Source organism: Diceros bicornis, chromosome 6 (assembly GCF_020826845.1).
Source record: "Diceros bicornis minor isolate mBicDic1 chromosome 6, mDicBic1.mat.cur, whole genome shotgun sequence".
NCBI lineage: Eukaryota > Metazoa > Chordata > Mammalia > Perissodactyla > Rhinocerotidae > Diceros > Diceros bicornis.
The window spans coordinates 77,258,393-77,280,635 of NC_080745.1; the positions used below are offsets into that span (position 1 = coordinate 77,258,393).

Below are 22,243 nucleotides of genomic sequence, written 5' to 3' on the forward strand. Positions count from 1 at the left end.
TTACATCAAGTGGAAAAGGTTTTCCTATTACATCAAAGTCATGAGAACTTGAAATCAGCCTGTCAAGAGCCACTGCATCTGGTAATTCAATGTTAGGTAAGATTGGAAAGAAGCTGTCTGAAAAGTTCCAAGTTCATATATAGTAAAACATTTTCCCCTACGATGTCTTAATTCCACTTCTCCTTCTCTACACATGTTTAGGATGTTCAAGAGCTGTCATCCATTTCTTTTGGGTTGATGGCAGATTTCTTCTTCTTTCATTTTGCTTTAAAATTGAAAATTTTTACCTACCAAAGTATTAGGTATGAGAACTAAGAATTTCATATACAACTCTCAACAGAGCCTAGAAAAGTTTTGTTGTGATTGTGACTTATTTATAAAACTATTTGAGATGGTCCCTAAATGAAGTTTTGCATATTTTGCCACAATAGCAGCAAAACAAAATCATTCCAAGCTGCCATAAATGGTGCTGTTTGTGTAGAAAGATGTTTTTACATCAGATAATAAAAAGGCTTAGGCTGCTCTTAAATAACATGACTGGATTTGCAAAGCAGAACATTCAAAATCATGAAAAATCTGTTAAATAATGGAAAACGACAATTCTAGGAAAAAACTATTACTCAATAAATAAAAATGGCCCTAAATAACTTGTACAACCCCCCTATGTTAAAAATACTGGTATTTGTAGCCTATATAAAGTTTTTCTAATTATAACTCTTAATTAGTAACTTAGAAAAAGTTTAAACTATCAAAACCAAACAAGTTAAAATATTTAAAGTGTGTAACTGAAGTCAACTGAGAATATAGTTAAACTGGACTTACTACCAATGTGCCCCTAAAGCTTTTCCTCCCCTAAATGTGATCCCTTAACTCTTACCTCCATAACAAAAATTCCAAGTCATAAAAAGAAAGTTAATGGAGAATACTATTATTCTGGTGACTGAAATTGCTACTGAAAATAAATGTTTTCATGGAAAATTATTAAGAAATCCCCAAATTAATTTCATTGCTAGTGGTAACGCAAGAAGAGACATATACACACATGTGTACATTCATTATGCTAGCCAATTTCTTATTTAAATTCCACAAAAACACTTTTAATATGCATTGCCCAAAATTTTCATTTTGGATCAGCTACTTAACCTGTGTCGGAGAGATGATTCATAAATAAATTATATAATCTCACTTTAAAAAAAAAACAATGCAATCTAAACTTCTAGTTATCTGACGTCTTGAGTAAACAGTTCAGATAAACATCATTCATGCAAACTTTTCTCCATCCTGTATTGAGGGATTATGTAGGCTCTCCAAATCATCTTCTTCAGTCACATGTTGAATTGTTTTCATCAAAATTTTATAAAATTGCATGAACGTCACAGTTATAAATCCTAAAAACCAAAAGACACTAGAGCAAATTTAAGACTTTTTATTTAAGTGTACATATAATATAAAATTTTTATCTCATAAAAATATGCCCCATATTAAATAATTTTAAGGATACGTAATTACTTATACATGATGCTTTCAATCTAGTTTATCCATTACCATTTTGGTCCCCGAACCTGCCTTTGTTTCCACTTCTAAGGCTGGATGCAGAACATAACTGCCCCCACAGGGCAGGGCAAGAATCAAGGGTCCTAGGGAGACCAGTCTCAGCTATCGTTGATGATGCCGAGAGGCACTCAGCACCATGAACGTGTTATTCAAATGTAAACGAGAAAATAAGCTATAACATGAGCGACCTTCATGAGGTTTTTCACATCAAGTGTATTTCATATCACTAAAGATTTAACTACTAACAAGCTACACCTAAGTTACCTAACTACTTGTGAGTCCATTGAGGTAACATCAATATCCAGCTTCCAATCTCCACTCTAGAAAATACTTCTCCATTACGCTCCTAGATCTCCAGGTGCCAACGTTCACGGTCGGTATGATTTTCTGGGGCTTCAGCCACTGAACAAAACGCTTCATTTCTAAGTAGCTGCTGTGTTCACTGTAAGGAACTCCTGCAACACAAAACAAAGACATCACCTACCAAAAGTCAAATTAATAGAAGAAATGCACAAGCCCAAAATAAAATAAAAGAGAAGAGGAAAGCAATCCAGAGCATTTCTGTCAAAAACTTCTTGGTGCTTTATTTCTGATAAGAAAATTTGTTAATATCTTTTACAGATAATAATGATTAAAACATTAAAATGACACAAAAAGTTCGAACTAAAAAATTCTATTTTCTATGTAGACAATAATATGCATTTCTATAGATTCTTCTTTATAATTAGGCTTTTCTTTTAAAATAATTCTTCCCTTGAAGCACTTTTCTCAGCTATGGATTTCAGGAAAATCTCAGAGGAAATAGGAGTAGAATTTGAAGAATAACAAGTAGGAGACTCTTGATTTCCAGAGCAGGTAAGCAGATTCCAGGCCCCAAGCTTTGCACACATAAAAAATAAGCAAAGAGAAAAAAAATTAAATCCTAAAAATCTCTATCTTCTTTACTGAAGATCAAGTACCATAGAGAAAGGGAGAAAGGGTCCTGATTTGAGTAAACTAGAGTCTTTAGAGACTGAAAGTCATTTGTCCAGGGACATATCAAAAATGTTTCCACCAGCCATGATTGTAATAAGCCAATTTCTGAGGACAACGGTAAACCTCCTCCAAGAGATGAAAAGGTTAAAGTCAAGTCTGTAACTCTTTGCTGTCACCACATCTAATCCATTGTCTTCCTGCTCCCAGTTTCACATGTCATCTAAACTCCCAGGACACAACCGCACCAGTCCCCCTTCAAGTAGATGTACAATTTCCTCCCCTATCACTGATCTCACAAACGAAATGATCTGTATTAGTCAATGTCTATCTATACAGTCACACTCTTTTATCTCAGTTTACAGTGTACTAAACATATAGGTTTAGAGTACGTAGACGATTTGAAACTCGAATTGTTAAAGATTCTTTAGTGCCTGTTTTTCTTGGATCTTAAAATGTAAGATTGTACAGCCCCTTTTAAAATATAAAGTAAATTACAAACACTAAAAGTGAAAAAACAATAATTATACCATATATTGAAATGTTTCCTTTGGTCTGGGGAACGACATCTGCTATACTAGTTAACTTATTAGAATGTGTCCATCCTGTAGGTCGAAAAGCCAAAATCTGATCATATTTTCCATCACACTTCTTCAAATGACTCTGTAAGCCCTGTTAAATAAAAATAGGACACTTATTTAACGGTCAGTGAAGACAGGTTATGTGGAATGAACAGAATGATGAGAGACGTCAAGTCGGCATAGTCACAGGGAGTTTTCACTTGGTAAGCATGAGCTTGCAACAACTGAGCACAGTGCTTCCAAAAAAATAAAATCACTGAAAAAACACCATATTTTCCCCTTTACTTATCTCAAGTTAAACACGCTTAAGTACAGTCTAAAAAAAGTAAGATGAGGCAACCTTCAACACAAGTAATTATGTATTTAAAAATTATAATTCAGATACCAAAAAAAACCTCTCCAAATCCTACTACTATTTGGGTATTAGATATACCATCAGGATATTAGAGACACTAGTATCTAACAGTATCCCTATTAGAGATACTAATATTAACAACTGGTAAGCATCATTCCAAACACATCCCCGTGCAGATGGACCAACAGAGGATTGACAATTGGATAGAAAGACGGGAATAATTGCACAGAAGGGCATCATGCTCCACACAGACATACATTTTACAGATGCACAGTAGCATTCTTCTCACGTGTTTACTCCTTTTCTCCCTTTAAACATGAACTAGAACTATTTCAAAACTTTTCTTGTTGCTATGATTGGAAGTAATATGCTTTGCTGATAAACTTTCCAAACTGAAGTCATCATAAATGATGACATTTGATAAAATTCTTAGAAAATCAATGACCAAAGTTCAATCTTTGAAAGATAAGAGAAATCCAGATAAAGATAATAACGGCACAAGGGATACAAAATAGTCTAACACTTTTGATCTTAAGTCTAAACCCAGGGTGTCAAAGGCTTAGTGTAAATTTATAATAAAATTCTAGTTTTCTTAAAAATAAAAAATCTGAACTGCACATAGTGTTATCTTGGATTTTCAAAAGTCTCCTTTTTCTTCCTTAATCATACATACTCTGAACTATAAAGATGCTAGTGTACAGTTCTGAAGGAAACATAAAGACAAATCCATTTATCCATCTACTTATTCACTCATCTAGTAAATATCTGCTCCAGGATTATGTCGTGTCCTGGTGTCAGAGTGGTGGATGAGAGACACAGCCTTCACCTTTTGGAAGCTTACAGCCTAGGGGGGAGATGGTCAATAAACCCTATCTTCTGGGTCTTTTTTAATGGAAACCAACTGCCATTTCTTAACTTTTTCTAATTGTCATCATCTATTACACCATCAGCACCTAGGAGCCTTATAGATTGACCTTTTCACAAAAGATTCATTTTTTTAGTATAAATTCCTAGAATTGGAATTGCTGCATTATAGGATTTACCCCTAATTTCCACTACTATCCAAGTGGCTGAGTGCCAATGTCTCTGATCTCTCCACAGGAATATTACCTTTTTTAAAAGTATGCCAATTTGACAGAACACAAACATATCATTGTTTTTTTAATTTTTATGTTTGATTACTAGTTAGAGGCTGAATATTTTATTGTGTTTATCAGACATTTATATATCACTGATGAATTAATAATGATCCCTTGAATTCTCTTTTGTATCAATATTTTATTAATAAAAATTATTTTATTAAATGAATATATTCATTATCTTATTAAATTTTTATTAATTTTATATTAAGTTTTTATTTTAAGATAAATAAAAATTTATCTTTTATTAATTTGAATACCTACTATTAAACAGTCATAATTCTTACCAACTACTGCCCCCCACCACAAAAAAGTTTAAGTTATGGATATATAACTAAGTTTTCATTACAACATCTCTGGCTCTGCAAATTTTCAGGTTTTTGTCTTGCTTAGTCTAGGATCTAGCTAATGTAATGCTATTTGCTTAACTACTAATCCTCCTCCCTCTGTCCTCACAAACAGAAGGAAATAACAGAAAACCGAGGTTACAGCAAATATACATGTAATATCATACACTGGGAGTCCAGCTTTCAGTACAGGTCACCAAACTTATCCATTCCTATTTGTCTCTGCAAAAACACTTGGGAGAATTAAATGAGAAATAAGTTCTGCTTTTCGTGAGAGAAATTAGAGTTACCACAAAAGCATCATTAACCTGTGCCATAAACAAACCATACGATATTATCACATAAGCTAAACATACAGAAAAGACTGCCAACAGCCACTAGTTGTGCATTAACCACAACTGGAGAACTACTATCATGAGGAATTTTAAGAACGATTTAGTCAACATAAAGTCCCTGATCTATCACTTATCTCTCTGTTTATTGGTAACCAGTTTGTGATAAAAATGCCTTCAGTATATACCACTAGAATTATTTTTCCAGTATGCAAACAATCATGTATAACATTATTGTTATAATGTTTCAATGCCTTCAGTCAATCGGGTTTAAATCAGAGGTGGTAGTCAACTATATATCACATACATGAACTTGGGATGTTGAAACAGCTGGCATGAATGGTATTATTTATAAGGTTTCTAAGGCTTTCATGCCTGCCTTAGAAACCCCGAAAATTGCATCAGGTTTACATTTTCACAAAAAGTCATTAGCTCTGATGCAACAAAACTATTTTTGGCTGGTAAAAAATTGGCTTTAAGTACTAATAAAATATAGCATCACGGTAACCATTAGCTTCTGCTCTATCTGCATTTTGAAGATAATCATCAAAAATGTCATCAGTATCTGAACTTTAATGGAGGAAGCAAAGGGCTGGTGAAAGCAATACCAACAGCAGATGACAAATACAGAGAAAATACAGACTTAATAGTTTCAAATAGTCATTCTTCTACTTTTCTTGTCTTCAAGGCAGATAACTGCCAGTCTTTTTTTTTTTAAGTTCAGTGACTGTTAGTACATTTACAAAGTTGTGCAACCATCACCACTATCTAATTCTAGAACATTTCCATCACCCCAAAAAGAAACACTGTCCCCATTAGCAGTCATTCCCCATTCCCTCTCTCTCAAGTCCTGGCGACCACTAACCTATTTACTGTCTCTAGAGATTTACCTATTCTGCACATTTCATATAAATGGAATAACACAGTATGCAGCCTTTGTGTCTAGCTTCTTTCACCTGGCATAATGTTCTCAAGGCTCATTCATATTGTAGCATATACTAGTAACTCATTCCTCTTTATAGCTGACTTCTATTCCTATTTTACGGATGTTAAATTTTGTTTACCCATTCATCCTCTGATGGACATTCAAGTTGTTTCCACTTTTTTGCTATTATGAATAATGCTTACTATGAACATTTGTGAAGAAGTTTTTGTGTGAACGTATGTTTTCAATTCTCTTGGGCATATACCATGGACTGGCATTGCTGGTCATATAGTCACTCCATGTTTAACTTTTTAAGAAATTATCAAACTGTTTTCCAAAGTAGCTACACCATTTAACAATCTCACTAGCAATGAATGAGGGTTCCAGTTTCTCCATATTCTCACCAAGAACTGGCATTGTCTATCTTTTTTATTATAGCCATCCTAGTGAGTGTAAAGTGGTATCTCACCGTGGTTTTGATTTACAGTTCCCTGATGGCTAACAATGTTGATCCCCTTTTCATGTGTTTATTGGCCATTTGTATACTTTCTCATTTATTTGGCCATTTGTATACCTTCTGTCTTAGATCTCTGCCATCTGGGTTCCTCCAACACCCCTTCACTGAAACAGTTCTTGTGCAGGTCACCAAAGATGTTCTAATTGCCAACCTGCCATTCTTTCCTTATATGACCTCTCTGCAGCATATGGCTTTTAAACACTCTTTCTTGAAAAGGTCTAGTTCCTTCATTTCTACAATACTCTGACTCCTCTGCCCCTAACACCCTCCTAAATAGATAATTTGTTCAAATGGAACAAACTAAGAAAAAAAACTGTAAAACAAAAATAATAAAAATATGCTATACCCTCCTCAGGATATCAGTGTTCATTTTACAGTTAATCAACATCTCATTAGCCTTCACACAAACTGGATGTCTTCCAAATTCAAAATATGTTTGCAAAGCTGGCTTAAACACCAATGGACAAAACTGACTTGATTATTTTTATGAATAAATAGGTCATAAAAATTTTACCTTAATCTCATGAACAAAGGAGTAGTTATACCAATTAGAATTTCCTTACTCAAGAGATAGACCTGAAATACTCACTTTCATCACACAATATAAGTGTTATTATTTATAAGACAGATACAGTAATCAACATCCTAAGCTATTTCAAAAAGCTCCATAAAAGTTATTTCATGAACATTACAGCAAAAGTGAAAATACACTGTTTTGTGTACATTATGTTTTGAATTGTCTTTAATACACAGGTTTGATGTATTCTATTGCTAGGTGTCAAAATGTTAGTAAATGGAATGAATCTTAATTAGTATATGAATAAACCTAACAAATAAGCCCCCCAAATCACCGTGAGGTCACATCATATGCATCTTAATTTATGCCTCAGAGCTAATGCTAGAACTTCCTCTTAGGATGCAGTTCCACTATTTCATTTAACCCTCACAATAAGTAAATTTCCAACATAAAGCAATGTTATAGGGGCTTAATATTAATACAGGATAGACCTGAAGAAAAGTAAGAACTCCTTAGAATTCTCCACTCATTTCCCCACTCACCCAGAAAGAACTGGAAAACAATCTTAAAAACAGACCAAATAGCTGTGCATGACCAGACAGCTGCATACTTTTCTATTTTTGTTTCTTCCTTTATAATAAAGTTCTCTAGTTCCTAAACTCCTGGTGTGCATATGAATTATTCTATACAGCTGCACACACAAAAAAACTAAAACCATTTTAAATTCCACCTAAAAGATTTTCTAGGACCAAGTTTACTATAGGTGACTCCACTATAATTGAATTCCTCTAAGTTAAATGCAGGTAAAATGAAAATCCAGTTTGCAATCATTAGATTACCTTTTTCAGTTCATCCTGCTTACCTTAAAATTAATTTGCATCATTGGGAGAAGGTGAACCAGTGAATTGCACATATCTGTAGTGATGAGGGAATTAATTTCTGGTATATTGAGGCACCGTAATGTTTTATATTTTTCTTGGGACATGCCCACTTTTGAACCTAAAACATCAGCAATGGCTATAGGCAAAAGAAAAGGTTAAAAATAGTAAAATTACAGCTTATGAAAAACAGAATAAAATTATAACAATTAAAATTTAAAAGAAGAATTTATTTTTAAAAAAGGAAATTTAAAACATTCACACTTTTGCCATAATATTTCAAAAAGGCTCATATATCTGAATAATTTTGCTGGTTACCTGTGTGGAATAAATTGTGAGAAATCCGAAGAACTCATTTTTAAAGATCTAGTATTTAAAAACTGCAAAAGATGCATAGAAAGTGGTAAAGGAAGGGATGGAACCAAATTTGGAGGAGTTGAAACCCTGCCTTTACCACTTCATATCTTAATGTTTGACATTATGTGACCATAGTTAGGAAAAAATGGAAAGTATTTTGCAAAATAGAATTATACTATCTACACAAACAATTACATATCCAGAAAACATTCAGGAACAAAAATTAAAACTGTTCTCTAAAAATAATTAATTGATGGCTATCCTGAAAGAATGCAACAGTATAACTATGCATTAGTCATCTTTCAAAGTTTACTGAAATACTCACATAGCATGGACATTTGCTCTATAAACATTTTGTAGCTATAAAGGCTACCATAAACACACTTATCAAATGTTTCCATTAAGCTAAGCCCTTCAAAGTTTAAATGCATCAAACTGTGTCAAATTTTCCTTCAACTTCCAAGGTAATATCGAACCATTTCAGGAAACAAATATTAAGTGCAGGAATGGAGACTGAAAGGGCTTTATGCAAAAAGAATCTGATCTTTATAATATATTAATGTAAATTAGATACAGCTACCACCCACCTAGGAAGACTTTCTCTTTTCCAATAGAATAAGTGCCACAGACAACAAGAGTACGTGGGTTTAGAGTTACAGCCTCAAAGGCAGTGTTGATGACAAACTGGATAACTTCTTGCTGAGACGGAAAGGAGTATTTTGGGTTGCAATATCTGTAATATGGAAATATGGCACTTATTGAAAGAACAGCAAGAAAGCCATAGCATTAAGTTGGATGCTATTTTAGAAAACAAACTTTAGCAAAATTACATACAACAGCAGTATAACATATTAACACCACTGCAGTTACCCACTGCCTGCGGTTAAAACACTTGTTACCAGCTATTGATAATTTATGATGGAATTATACATTTCAAATATACTTTTTCATTATATTTCTTTTATCTCTCTCAAATAAAGAAACTGCCTTTTTTTTTTTCTTGTGAGGAAGATTAGCCCTGAGCTAACATCCGTTGCCAATCCTCCTCTTTTTGCTGAGGAAGATTGGCCCTGGGCTAACATCTGTGCCCATCTTCCTCTACTTTAGATGGGACACTGCCACAGCATGGCTTGACAAGCAGTGTATCAGGGCACGCCCAGGATCCAAACCTGTGAACCCCAGGCCGCCGAAGCAGAGCACGTGAAGTTAACCGCTACGCCACCGGGCCGACCCCAAACCTGCCTTATTTTCTTCACGAATACTTCTAGCCAGCCAGCTATTTTAGCTATGAATAATAAACCTCAATATCTTTTTTTTAAAACCTCAATTCCTATCAAAGAAAATACTATTGATAGGGATTATTTTTGGATTAAAGAATTCTGATTTAGTGAAAAAAAATAATTAATGAAACTAAACATGAAGTCAATGAAGTAGTTTTAAATGAAACAGGTAATAGTCACACTCCTATCTTCTGTTAGGAGATACAGAGATATATATAGTATTACAGGAATACAACAGATCCACTAGGACGTATCTCAATACAATAACACCCAATGAAAAATGTACTCTGACTATTAGCTATATATATTTGAGATGAAAATTAAGTGCTTTTTCAGTAAAAAAGTCATAAAGTACAAACATCAAAGAAACATATTTTTCCCAATTTTCGAAATTATTTTTGCTGGTTAGCCATAAGAATAGAGAAAAAACTTAGTCCTTTCTCCTATAAAAACCCACAAAGAAATTAAGAATTATATATACAATAGAACTAAGTACTAACAAAAAAAGTTTTTTTTTCTTTTTACTTATTACTTTCCTAATTTGTCTAGTATTTAAAGTATACATAAAAGAATGGAAAAGTTATAGTGTTAGAAAACTGGATGTGGAAAGGCCATCTTTTACTAAAATATGCCATCCAAACTCACTTCTTGAAACAGGGTGAAATAATTAATTTCCAACAAATTGATGAGGTATTTTAACATATAAGGAACAGATAATGGCTTTTATCCTTATGTTTACAGCATTTACAAATTCAAAGTCATCACTTATAAACTACCTTCTGGAGAAAGGAACAAAGTAATTTTGAATATTCAGAAACAAAATCGAATTTTGGCCTCTGTTCTTTTCTTCACAATTATACTTAATAATTACACAGATACTTTGAAAGGGTAACTTAAAAGGATGTTTTCTTAAAGCTTGCCCCCAAATTTTTCGTCCTTGTTTCAGTAATGAGATTCTCACATAAACCATATTTTCAAAAGGAAATTACAAAAAAATTGAGCTGTAGTCAGTTAAGACATGTAATCCCAAATGTGGGATCCCAAATCTCAAATGTAATCCCAAATTCTTAAGTACATTTTTTTTTCAAACAGCACTCCTCTGATAAATAGCCTTAAAATGATAATTGACAATAAGCCATCATTTTGATTACCTAAGCTAATGCTCAAATTATTCATAATATGCAGGGCAAATGCTGCCAGCGGGAAAAGGAAGCACACAAAGCAAGCCCCTCTTACGTGGTGTCTAAGTAAAGAGTGTGGATTTTCTGGCCGGCAAGAAGAGAACGTTCCATGGTGGGATCTGCTCGGAAGTCTCCGGTGTGTAACATGACATTACCATTAGGAAGATAAAAAAGGATCATAACAGCACCTGGACAGCTGAACACAAACATTTTAAGGGAATATTCTTAACACAGTCAAAGTATGTAAAGGAAGAGTACTTATTTCAATACCAACAAGTAAATACACTTTACTAGCAAACCACAACGACAGCATTGTACAACAGAGGAAATAGAGTGTTTCAACTTAAGGAAATCTACATCATAAGAAAAACTGGTGTGCAGGAAAGGATTAATTCAGTAGGCCAGGGTTGCTCAAATTCCACATGTCCCCAAGAAAGGCTTGTCTTTAGGACTAGTCCTTGGCTGGCCCTGGGGAGATGAGCTCTGAGTCTCTGCAATACTCTGCCTGATAAGAGTGGTTTCTATGTGTGACACATTGGGCCATGTGTTACTAGTTTGGGCAGCGAGTTTACGCTAACAGTGTGATCTATGGCGAATATTTGTTTTTGCTCTAGGGGACTAGAGTCGGAGTGGCTGAGGTTGGTCACATGGGTAATGCATGTATACACAACTGACCCTCAATAAAAACCCTGGACACCAAGGCTCAGGTGAGCTTCCCTGGTCAGTCACACTTCACATGTGTCGTTACATTGTTGCTGAGAGAATTAAGCACATCTGTGTGACTCTACTAGACGAGGACACCCAGAAACTCACGCCTGGTTACTTCTGGACTTGGCCCACTTCCGCCTTTTCTCTTTGCTGATTTTCATCTGTATCTCTTCCCTGTGATAAGCTGTAACCACGAGTATAACAGCTTTTCTGAGTCCTGTGAATCCTTCTAGTGAACCACTGAGCCTCAAGGCGCTCTTGGGGAACCCTGATACAATGCGTTTTGGAAATTACTACCAACACACATGGAACTTTCTGAATTCTAGGAAAGCAGAGGAAATGATTACACTTGTAATTAAAAACTTCCCCTTATTTCCCCAACCCAAAACTTCAGACCCCAGTGACGTCACTGGGAAATTCTATCAAACACTTAGAGAAGAAATAATACCAATACTATACATCTCTCCGAAAACAGGAGGAGGAGGGAATACTTCACGAGCCCAGCATTACCTTGACATCATAACCAAACAAAAGCATTACAGAAAAACTACAGGGCTACTCTATTAGGAAAACTGACACAAAATCTCTTAACAAAATATTAGCATATCAAATCCAGCAATACATTTTTAAAAAGAGTAATACATGAAGACCGAGTGGGGTTTACCCCAGTGATGCAAGGCTGGTTTAACACTCAAAAAGTCCATCATTGTAATTTACCACGTTAACATTACAAACCAGAAAAATTATATGATCACCTCAGTAGATGCTGAAGAAGCATTTGACAAAATTCAACACCCAGTCATGATTACAAACTCTCAGCAGACTAGGAATAGAGGGGATCTTCTATGCCCCTGAAAGCTTTCCCCTTAAGATCAGGAACAAGGCAGTGTGTCTGCTCTCACCACTCCTATTCAACATTGTACTGAAGGCCTGAGCCAGTACAATAAACAAGAGGGGAAAAAAGCACTCTGCATGAAAAGTAAGAAGTAAAACAAAATTGTCTTTCTTTGCGGATGACATGATCTTATATTTAGAAAATTTTCAAGATTCTACAAAAAACCTATTACAACGAATGAGCAAGTTTAGCAAGGTCTCAGGATACAAGGACAATAAACAAAAATCAGTTGTCCATCAAGAGGTGAAAGGATAAAGAAACTGTAGTGTGTCCATACAATAGATACTACTCAGTAATAAAAAGGGACAAACTACCGATAACACAACAGCATGGATGGATCTCAAAAACATGATGAGCGACAGAAGCCAGACTCTTTTGTCACACATATCGTGTGATTTCATTTAGATGAATCCCTAGGAAAGATAAATCTAATCCACAGTGATAGGAAACAGATCAGTGGTTTCCTGGGCCAGAATAAGGGTTGGGGATTGACTGGGAAGGAGCACAAAGAAACCTCCTTGGGTAGAGAGAATCTTCTATATTTTTATTATGGTGGGAATTACATGGGCATGTAGTTTTGTCAAAATTCAGCAAACACTTCAAATGGATCCATTTTATTTATGTAAATTAAACCTCAATAAAGTTGACTAAAAAAAAATCAGAACTATGAGTTGTCATAACTGGTGATTATAAAAAGAAACAGCAACAAAGTTAGCAGACAAAAACTTAAAGGTAATATGAAGAAATAGCACTGGCCTGGATTTTAGGAGACATACATTTAGTCTGAATTTTAATTCTCTAAGCATCTATGATCTCTAAGGTACATAAGGCTAACATTCTTGAAAAGTAGCAAGAAGCCTAGTTGATAGCTGCATTTTGGCAATGTGAATACTGAAGTACTTTACATAAAAAAGAAAATGAGGGAAAAAGGGAAACCACTTCCAGGAAAAAAAATCTTCCAAGTCTTTAGTGTCAAAAGCCTGAAGGATTTCTTAAAAGGGGAAAAAAAAAAAAACCTCTAAATGGAGTACAAGGTGTTAATTTATATAAGTGATATTAAAGAAAATGGCAAAGGTTGTCTCTTAAAGAACATGTTAAAATATTTTTTAAAAAATAAGATGGCGTCTCATATGTCAAGCATAGTAATTAAAACTACATAAAAAGTGGGTTAGATAACATTTACAGGATGTCTGTACATTTACTCTCTGATTCCGTAATTGGGTACGTTACTTTTTTCAAAAGGAGAAACATTTTACTCAAGTTTTAAGAAATATCAAGCATATTGGTTCCAATTAAAAAGTTCTTAAGAATGCCAATGCATTTTCCTTCTGAATATTTAAAAAATAGGCTATTATTAAGGTAACTTTAATACTTACTGATTGGCATCAAGCAAAACAACTTTGACACCATTCACTATACACTCAGTGTCCACTGGCAATGGATGGATATATTGTTCTTTCACATGAAGTTTGCACTTCAACAAATTGCCAGTTACCTGCAAAACAGGATGTGCTTATTGCTGATACAGTAAAAGACTAAATAAGTCTTCTAGTTTAGAACCCAAGCATCTTAATAATCTCCCTCTTCTCCCATTTATATTCACGTAAACGTTCCAGAATGCCAGGAGGAACTTCCTAAAACAACTGTCACAACTCTGCTTAAACACTGTCACTGACTCTTCCTCACCTGTGAAAAGTCCATCATCCCCAGCCTGACACACAAACCCTTCATGATCTGGCCCCTGCCCATTTCTGTAGGTTTATCTCCTGTTATTCCCTATCTCATCTTTAGCCATTCTGAACTGTCCAAAGTACCTGGAATGGGTCTATTTCTCAGGCATTTCTCTATGCCTGAGAAACTCTTCTCTCTACCTGGAATGTTCTCTCCTCTTTCCTCTGCCTGGTTCTGGAATCAGACAGACCTATGTTCAAATTCTTGCTCTGCCGTTACTAGCTCTGTGACTTGGGGTATGTCCCTTAACTTCTCCAATCCCCAGCTGCTTCATTAATAAAAAGAGGATAACGCAAGAATGCTGTGAGGATTAAACTGAATTCTAGTCAAAGCCCTTATAATAGATATTAAAATGTTCATCTTCTAATAATTGGTGGAAGGTATCTCTTTCACCATGAAACCTTCTCTAACCTTAGGCTGGGACAGAGTAAAGCACTCCCGTCTCTGTATTTCTAGGCATTCCGCTCACTTTTCTATTATAATACCGATCCCACCATGGCATTATTTGTGAATGTGTCCCCCAAGGCTGTAAGCGCCTTGAAGTTAGGTATTTTGCCTTGAATATCTTTTTAGGCACTTAATAAATGTTTACTAAATGAAATTTAGGTATTTTAGTACATCGTGAAGTTTCCATATAATAAAGCATATTTTTTAAAAATCTATTGTAACTATTGACAATAACTCATTTAATTCTAGAATTTCAATGTGGAAGCTGTTTTCTCGTATCTTTTCTAGTAGAATGACAGATCTTACAATTTTAATTATTCTTTTTTAACCAAATTGCTTAGAAATTTGCTGCATTCTATAAATTCAGAATTTAGAATACTAAAGCTTACCTGACTACAATAAACTGGAAATGTGACGTTTTTAGACAATCCAGCATAATGATCAGAATGAAAATGTGTGAGAAAATAGGCTGTGCAGCCTTCAATCAGTCCATACTGAAAGGCATCCACCGTAAAGCCAGTCCCTGCAATGAAACACCAACACGGCTGCTTGAGCGACAGAGAACAAAGTAAAAGATACCCAGTTTGATTATAAATAGTGAACTCTCTAACATGTTTACATCTCACCTCCAACTTAAATTTATAATTTAATTTAAAAACTTTACACCACGTAAATTCAGCAAAAGGTGACAACAGAGATGAAAACGAGTCTTGTCAGTTTCTACTGAATATCCCAGTAGAGGCTGTTTTTTTTTATGATAACTGTACCGAAAAAATCAAAATACTACACTACAAACCAGTTACTTCTTTATTTTACTGAATATTTTCATGATACTTACTGGGCACCTAAAATCCTTTACTTCTGCAAAACAGCAAAAGGAGAATGCTGACTTTCTCCTACAACATGAATTCCCATGGGGGTGATAGTGATATGCTTCTAAGGGGGCAAAGACAACTGAAGGCCCAAATAATCTTACATACTGTAATGGCCTGTGGCCCTCTAAAGAGCCGTAGTACAATAACAGATAACAGTGCAGCTGTAGTATTTGAATTTCATTGGGGGGTTGCGGGTGAGGGAGGGAAACAAGAAAAAATACCTAGAGGAGCAATAATAAAAAAGGTTGAGCTGTTCTGAAAGGTGTTCATGAAAGAATAACCAAGTGTGCTGACTGTGATATGCAAGTATCATACCTTATAAACAAGCATACCTTCACATTTCTATTGAGGCTTATCAACACATGGCATACTGGTCTTAGGCTCACTTAAAATACAGAAAATTAATCAAAATAATTATTAAAAACAAAACTGGTGCTATGATGTACATAAATGCTATTCTCTACATAAATATTTCGAACAAATTATAGATCTAGAATATCAATAAAGCACTTAAAAAATGTTTCTGAAACCAAATATATTTTGGCAGTTTTATTTTATATTCTTTTCAGAAGTTATTGGTTTCTTCAATAATAAAATTCATTTTGCTACACATTTTTCTACTAACTCATCTGTGAAAGCATGAGAAATTATGAGAATATGAAAAGGCTGAGAAACTAGGTCATGATATAGTTTAAAAATGTTTGGCATTTATTATGACCCATACAGCCTGTGACATTTTCCTTCTTTGAAGCTATTTAGTACTTGGCATTTCTCTTAAGCGCTTAGAGACTGTCTTTTATTATAGTTACTTACAGAGTGCGTTTTCTCCTTCCATATTAAGCTGATCTTTACTAACCTTTACCAAATCTGTAATATCTACCTAACTAGAACAGTATCTTGTATATAGAATATGTTTAATAAAAGTTTGCTGAATTGAATGGAGTGAAAAAGATTAAAAAGGCAAAAAATCTCATAGAGGTCAACGAAGTACCATAAAAAGCAAAGGAAACACAAAACATTGTTTCACACACACACACACACACACACACACGCAACATGGGCAATGAACATGAAATTCAAAAAAGTTGATTCTCTGTAGATGTATTAAGCATTGATATTTCAACTTACCAGGTATTTTCTTATAGAAAGGACATGTCCTTTTTCTTAATTGTCCTGAATTAGATGACTCTGGGATTTTCGTGTTCCCTCTCTGCAGCCTGTCACAAGCTGATTTTAGGAAGACTTTGTCTTTACTTAAGTTGACTATTCCAGATTCTGTCCTGCTAATAAGGCGATCTGACCTCTTCTGACGTGCTCCTTCCTGTAGTGAATCTGACTTTTTAAGTCTCTTTCTTTGACGCTGTGACTTCTCACTAGAAATTTCCACAGAGAGCTGACTCTCATTTAAATTCTTTGCATCAAATTCTAAGTCACTTAAAGATTTTTCTGCTTTCCTCTTGCGCTGCCGGGACCTCTTTTCATTAGGACTTACAACTGGATTTAAGTTCACCCCTTCTAACGCACTTTTCTCCAGCAATTTCTCTTCTTTTCTTTTGGGTGGTAGTCCAAAATACACACCTATATCCATTTGCTTCATGACCTTGGCAGAAGGCTGTGTTGCATCACACTTAGGACCAGAGGGCAATGTTTTCAAAGACTTAGCAGCAGTAGGCGTACTACAAGATTTCTCTGTATTTAACACTGTAACTTTACTGCAGAAACATGCTGAGTTAGTACTGTTCTTAGCACTGAGGTTATTAGTTGATACTTCTCTAATTTTACTTTGGGTTGGGTAGAAAGAAAGACACCCTCCTCCCTGGCTTGCAAAAGGCTCTGACATTTCACTTGTAAGTGAAGGAAGAGAAATCTGATTGCAAACAGCTGATTCTTCAATGACCTGTTTTTGTTTATTTGATTGAGATGAGTGAAATTCCAGCTCATCAGGTTTTGCTTTAGTGGCTTGATAACTAGAAGCAGCAAGCCCCACTGCTAATGCAGGTGGAAACAACATAAAATCATCATCAGTATATGCTGGATCACCACACAAAATACTTTCATTTTGGAAAATAATTTGAGATGAATCATTTACAGCATTGTTTTCATACAATTCTTCATTGTATTTATCTTCAGTTAAGAAGTTATTCACTTCAGGGCAGCTCTCCTCCTGGTCCTTCAGTAAGGGACCACGGAATTTTTTAAACCAAGGAGAGCTGCTGTCATCTTCATCTAGGCTGCCATCTTTAGAGCTTTCTGTAAAAAGTAGTTCCTGTTGTGAATCATCCAGCTTTTCTTCCATACGGTAAGTTTCTTCATCACTTTGAAGTGGAGAATAGGAAATTTCACAGTTGCTAAAGTCATTTTCTGGCAACAGCAAATTTATGTGCTCTGAGTTGTGCTGGCTGTCTGATTCTTCAGCAAGAGGCAAACCAACTCCTAGCAGTTTGCCATTATTAACAAATTGTGGAGCTTGTTGGGACGTTTGGATATTTGTCAAAAAGGAAATCTTTTTACTGGTTTCAGTTGGAGACTGAGATTTTCTTAGACACTGTGTCCTCAAAAAGGGATCAGTTGAAATACTTTTTAAGTTCTCTGTTTGTTTCTGATATAGAGACCATTTTTCCTCAAGGCTACAAAGAGGGCCTGAATTAGTCTTACTGAAACCACCACCTGACCCATGGGAGGGACTGCTCAAAGGACAATTACCAGCCCTGCTTTGAGCTAGCAGGACGTGAGTGTATCTCTTGTAATGAGAAGGAATTGTTGAAGTACACAGAAGACCGTCAGGACACTCTGCAATTGTAAAGAAAAAAGTATTACAGGATCAAAGCACAAACTAAGCTTTGACAGCATTAGCACCACAAATTAACACGTAAGTGGAAAGTCATCAGGCCTACTTTGCAGCCTTAGGATAATGGCTATCATTATACAATCACAAGATCAGCACAAAATAACACTAACCTAATATGGCATGGCAAGGTGCTAGTTATTATTTTTAAATCAAATACGCTTTGAAATTCCTTTTCAAATAGTATTTCTTAAAAAAAATTTTTAAGATTAACACCATTTTTTTTCCTAAGTAACTTTTACAAATATGAGCTCCCTCAAAATGTATGTCATGCTTGCACTAGGTATTTCTTAAACAGGTGCTACAAATTGACACCAACAGTTTCACTAGTTCACTAAGGCTCAGGCAATAAAGAGTACAGAAGACTAGTATCTCTCAGAACCAGCATTCTACCCCAATTTTTATCTTATCAAGCAACACAGATTTATGACAATTGTAGTACTGAATTAGATTCCATTATTTAATATTCACACTGCATACAATAATAACAAACTTAATTAGTTACGGCTGTTCACACCCTGAACATTTTAGATACTGTTCTAAGATCTGAAATTCAATTTGATAAACAGGTTAATATTAAGGCTTTAATAATCTGGAAACTATTCCCCATCATACCATTATGATTGAGAAACATTCTGTAAACCATCTGGCACATCCCCTTGTATGTTAATTTCCAGGTTTATCAAAAAATGATCCCCTTTTCCCCCAAAAAAGCTGTTATGTTAAATTAGAAGACTTCACTGGTAAAAACTTAAAACCACCTCACAAAAGTATTTGTTATAGAACAGAATTCAGTTCAAGAAGAGACCATCTGAGATTCTATTCAAAGGAGTTTAGTCAGTGAAAAACCAAAAGAAAAAAATCTCTTTGAAGTGGTTTCCTTGTAAGGCATGTCACCCTGAGATGCTCACCCTGGGACTCCAACTTCCATTTCTGATTTTCAAGCCACTTAAAAGCAAATTACTAGCATTTGATGAGGCTTTCACTTGCTATACTTTTATAGGAAAGGCTAATGCTCAATTTAAAAAAAAAAAGTACTTTTGCATCTTCATGCAGAACTTTAAAGTAACTATAGGTTAATAATAAAATGTCTTCTGAATCATAGTTACCATGAAAGCCATACTAAGTATCATTTTTATTTCACTGAATTTTAATTCTTTGAGATTTAAAATTGTATGTATGGTATATACAATAACTTTAAAATATACAAACCATCACCATAACCCATTCTCCATATACTCCAAGTTGGATTTTCTACATGTTAAACATGACATTTATTACATATGATAAAAGATAAAAACATAGCATTACTTCAGTTATCAACTGGCACATTTTCATTATTAGAATCTTACTAACCTAAGACTCCTTCTCAGTTCCTCTTTCAGTACACTAGCATGATAAATCCAACATAATCATATTTAGAAGACCGGACTATATTCATAACTCTCTAAAGCCTGTTTCATAAAAGATAAAATGGGCAAACTGTTTAACTTTTAAGAACCCTCATCTATAAATTGTCAATACCACCTACCTTACATGGTCCTTGTGAGAGTCAAGTAAGTCAACAGAGTGAAAGTATCTAGTCTATGTGCTCAACTAACATTTATGAAAATAACAGATGTTTAGGGGCTTTTATGAAATAATAAAATGCATTTAAACTATTTCCAAGTTTGCAACATTCTTTACAACTCTACCATTGACAGCTATCTTTTTACTCTTCTCAAAATGGGTAAAGTGCATTTACCTTGTTTCTTTCTAGGATAAGTCCTTTATACTCATGTCTCATCTCTCTTTTGGTTTATTGCTTGCCTTGCTTGTTTCACTGGACTGATATGTCCAGCCTAATGCACATCTTTTAAACTATTTAGAGACCACTATCTTTTTTGTAATCTTACCTGTTTCAGAGACTGGTGGAGAATCCAAACACTCAAAAACATGCCATCGAGGGGTCTGACCTAGCAACGAAGAAAAAGGCATCTGGCAGTTTGGACAGCATCCATCATAAACTGGACGTATCTTTGGAGACACTTGTTTGTTTTTGTGAATCCCACAGTGCTTTCCCGGAGTGGCCTCCTTGTCTTGGGACTGCTGGATACCATCTCCACAACTAGAATTCTCACCAGAAGCTATAGAAGTCTGACTATTTATTTCTCCAAGGCACATTTCAGGGTCCTTTACCTTTTCCTTAGCTTGTACAGTTCTTTTTTTATTTCTGTTTCGTTTGGACTGGTATTTTCCATCTGTTGCTTTTTCAACAGATTTTGGAGTATTCTCAGAGCAATTATTCGGATGTACTGGTTTGGGTTTTCTTTTGGATTTGTATTCCCAGATGTCTTCTTCCGAAAAAGTGTCTTCTAACATGGCAAAATGATTTTATCATTAAAGAAGCACTAATCTTAATTGAGAGCCTGTTCCTTGTTACAAAATTTTTAAATGGAATTATTTTGCTGAGAAAAAACAGTAACAAAAAACCCACAACTTGATGGGAATCTGAAGCCCTGATAATGAATATTTTGGCAAACTACAAACCTTATACCTGAGAACACCTGCTATTCCATTTGTATCACAATAAAATTAAGAGAACCTACCACAGGGGTAGCACCTGACTTTTCCGTTGTCGCTACTATTTCATTCAGGTATCGAGGGCTTTTCCAGGACTTGATTCATAAAAATAAGAATCAGTAATACTTCGAAAATTAAGCACTAATGGGAAGTATAGATTCAACAGCTTAATCTTAGAAAGAGCTTTGTAAAATTATCAAGTGCCTGTCAGTTCTTTCAAATGGACAACTGTCCAAATAATTCACAAATGCAACCACAGTCCCTCGCTCAGCAGGTGTTCCAAACACTACGTGGCTATCTCCGTTTGCTAGTAACACTAGTCACACCATAATCAGAGGTGTGTGATTCTCAAAAAACGTTATCTGCGCTTTTCCTTGACTCGTGGATATTCAACAACTTCAGTTTCCTGAGTGAGTCCAGCATCTTCCTCCAGCAGCAATAAACAAACACTGCACAACGAACAAACAAAATTCACATCTGTGAAGTCGTGTTTGCACTGAAGCCACACTCCTAACTCCAGACCACACAAGTAGTCTGCCCTGGAAGTGGCCAGGCCTCTCTCCACTAGCCTCAAAACCAAGGTTCACCTGCCTGATGCCTCCCACTTGCTCTACCTTCTGTTTGGACGCAGGAGCCTGCAAGACCCCTGAGTGGGACCTTACCCCCTCCAGTGCAAGGAGCGAGAGAGCTGCTATCACAGCCCCCTCCAAAAAAAGCCACCACAGCCCTCCCCTTCTGAAGACTCAGCAGCACGGCCCTCCGGCATCCCCGCCGCAGCCCACCTGCCACCCGCACCCCCGGGACCAGCTCCAGCTGCGTCCGCTCCCCTCGGCGCCCCCCTCCCGCTGTTCGGCTGGCAATCTATTCGCGCCCGCACTTTCAGCACTCCGAGACGACAAAATACTGTATTTGCGCATAAGCCAAAACCACTGACCAGTCCCTCCCAACTTAAAAATTCTTCTCCTTTGAGGATATCCCTACCCCTTTACCTTTCCTGTCTTGGCGGGAACAGTTTCCCGCTGCCAGTGCTGTGTCGAATCGGCTGATACTGCTCTAAGAGCGGGACTTTAAAAAGAGTGAAAAAAATTTGTTCCCTTTCAAGTCCTACAGATTTCTTTTATTTTTGTTCTAAAAGCCGCTAATTCCCAAAGTGAAGGGTTAGGGCATGGTTCTCTTAGACCTTCTAGAACGCTGACTCAGAGGACTTTTCCATGTTGAATCTGGCGCTCTGAATGTCCAGGCTCA

The 22,243-nt window shown here is 35.7% G+C and overlaps 1 protein-coding gene across 2 annotated transcripts; it reads right to left on the reverse strand.

Moving 5' to 3' along the window:
* Positions 1 to 1,410: 1,410 nt before the first annotated feature.
* On the reverse strand, positions 1,411 to 22,189 carry DCLRE1A (DNA cross-link repair 1A). 2 transcript variants are annotated; one of them, XM_058544040.1, is made up of 10 exons: positions 21,988 to 22,189; positions 20,332 to 21,447; positions 16,720 to 18,381; positions 15,106 to 15,239; positions 13,915 to 14,033; positions 10,991 to 11,131; positions 9,062 to 9,207; positions 8,102 to 8,256; positions 3,057 to 3,198; positions 1,411 to 2,009 (listed from the first exon to the last, which is right to left on the reverse strand). In XM_058544040.1, exons 2-10 carry the CDS (start codon positions 20,795 to 20,797, stop codon positions 1,849 to 1,851), a joined length of 3,126 nt encoding a protein of 1,041 aa, XP_058400023.1. In that variant the 5' UTR covers positions 20,798 to 21,447; positions 21,988 to 22,189; the 3' UTR covers positions 1,411 to 1,848. The 2 variants fall into 2 exon arrangements, with proteins under 2 accessions (XP_058400023.1, XP_058400024.1); XM_058544041.1 differs by lacking the exons at positions 1,411 to 2,009; positions 21,988 to 22,189 and adding an exon at positions 2,229 to 2,432 and having other exon boundaries at positions 20,332 to 21,769.
* Between the last annotated feature and the right edge of the window lie 54 nt (positions 22,190 to 22,243).

Coding starts and splice junctions, on each gene's coding strand:
- DCLRE1A (XM_058544040.1), bottom strand. CDS start 20,797: ATGTTAGAAGACACTTTTTCGGAAGAAGACATCTGGGAATACAAATCC. Junction 18,382..20,331: donor TCCACCAGTCTCTGAAACAG/GTAAGATTACAA, acceptor TTACAATTGCAG/AGTGTCCTGACGGTCTTCTG. Junction 14,034..15,105: donor TTCCAGTTTATTGTAGTCAG/GTAAGCTTTAGT, acceptor CCTGTTTTGCAG/GTAACTGGCAATTTGTTGAA.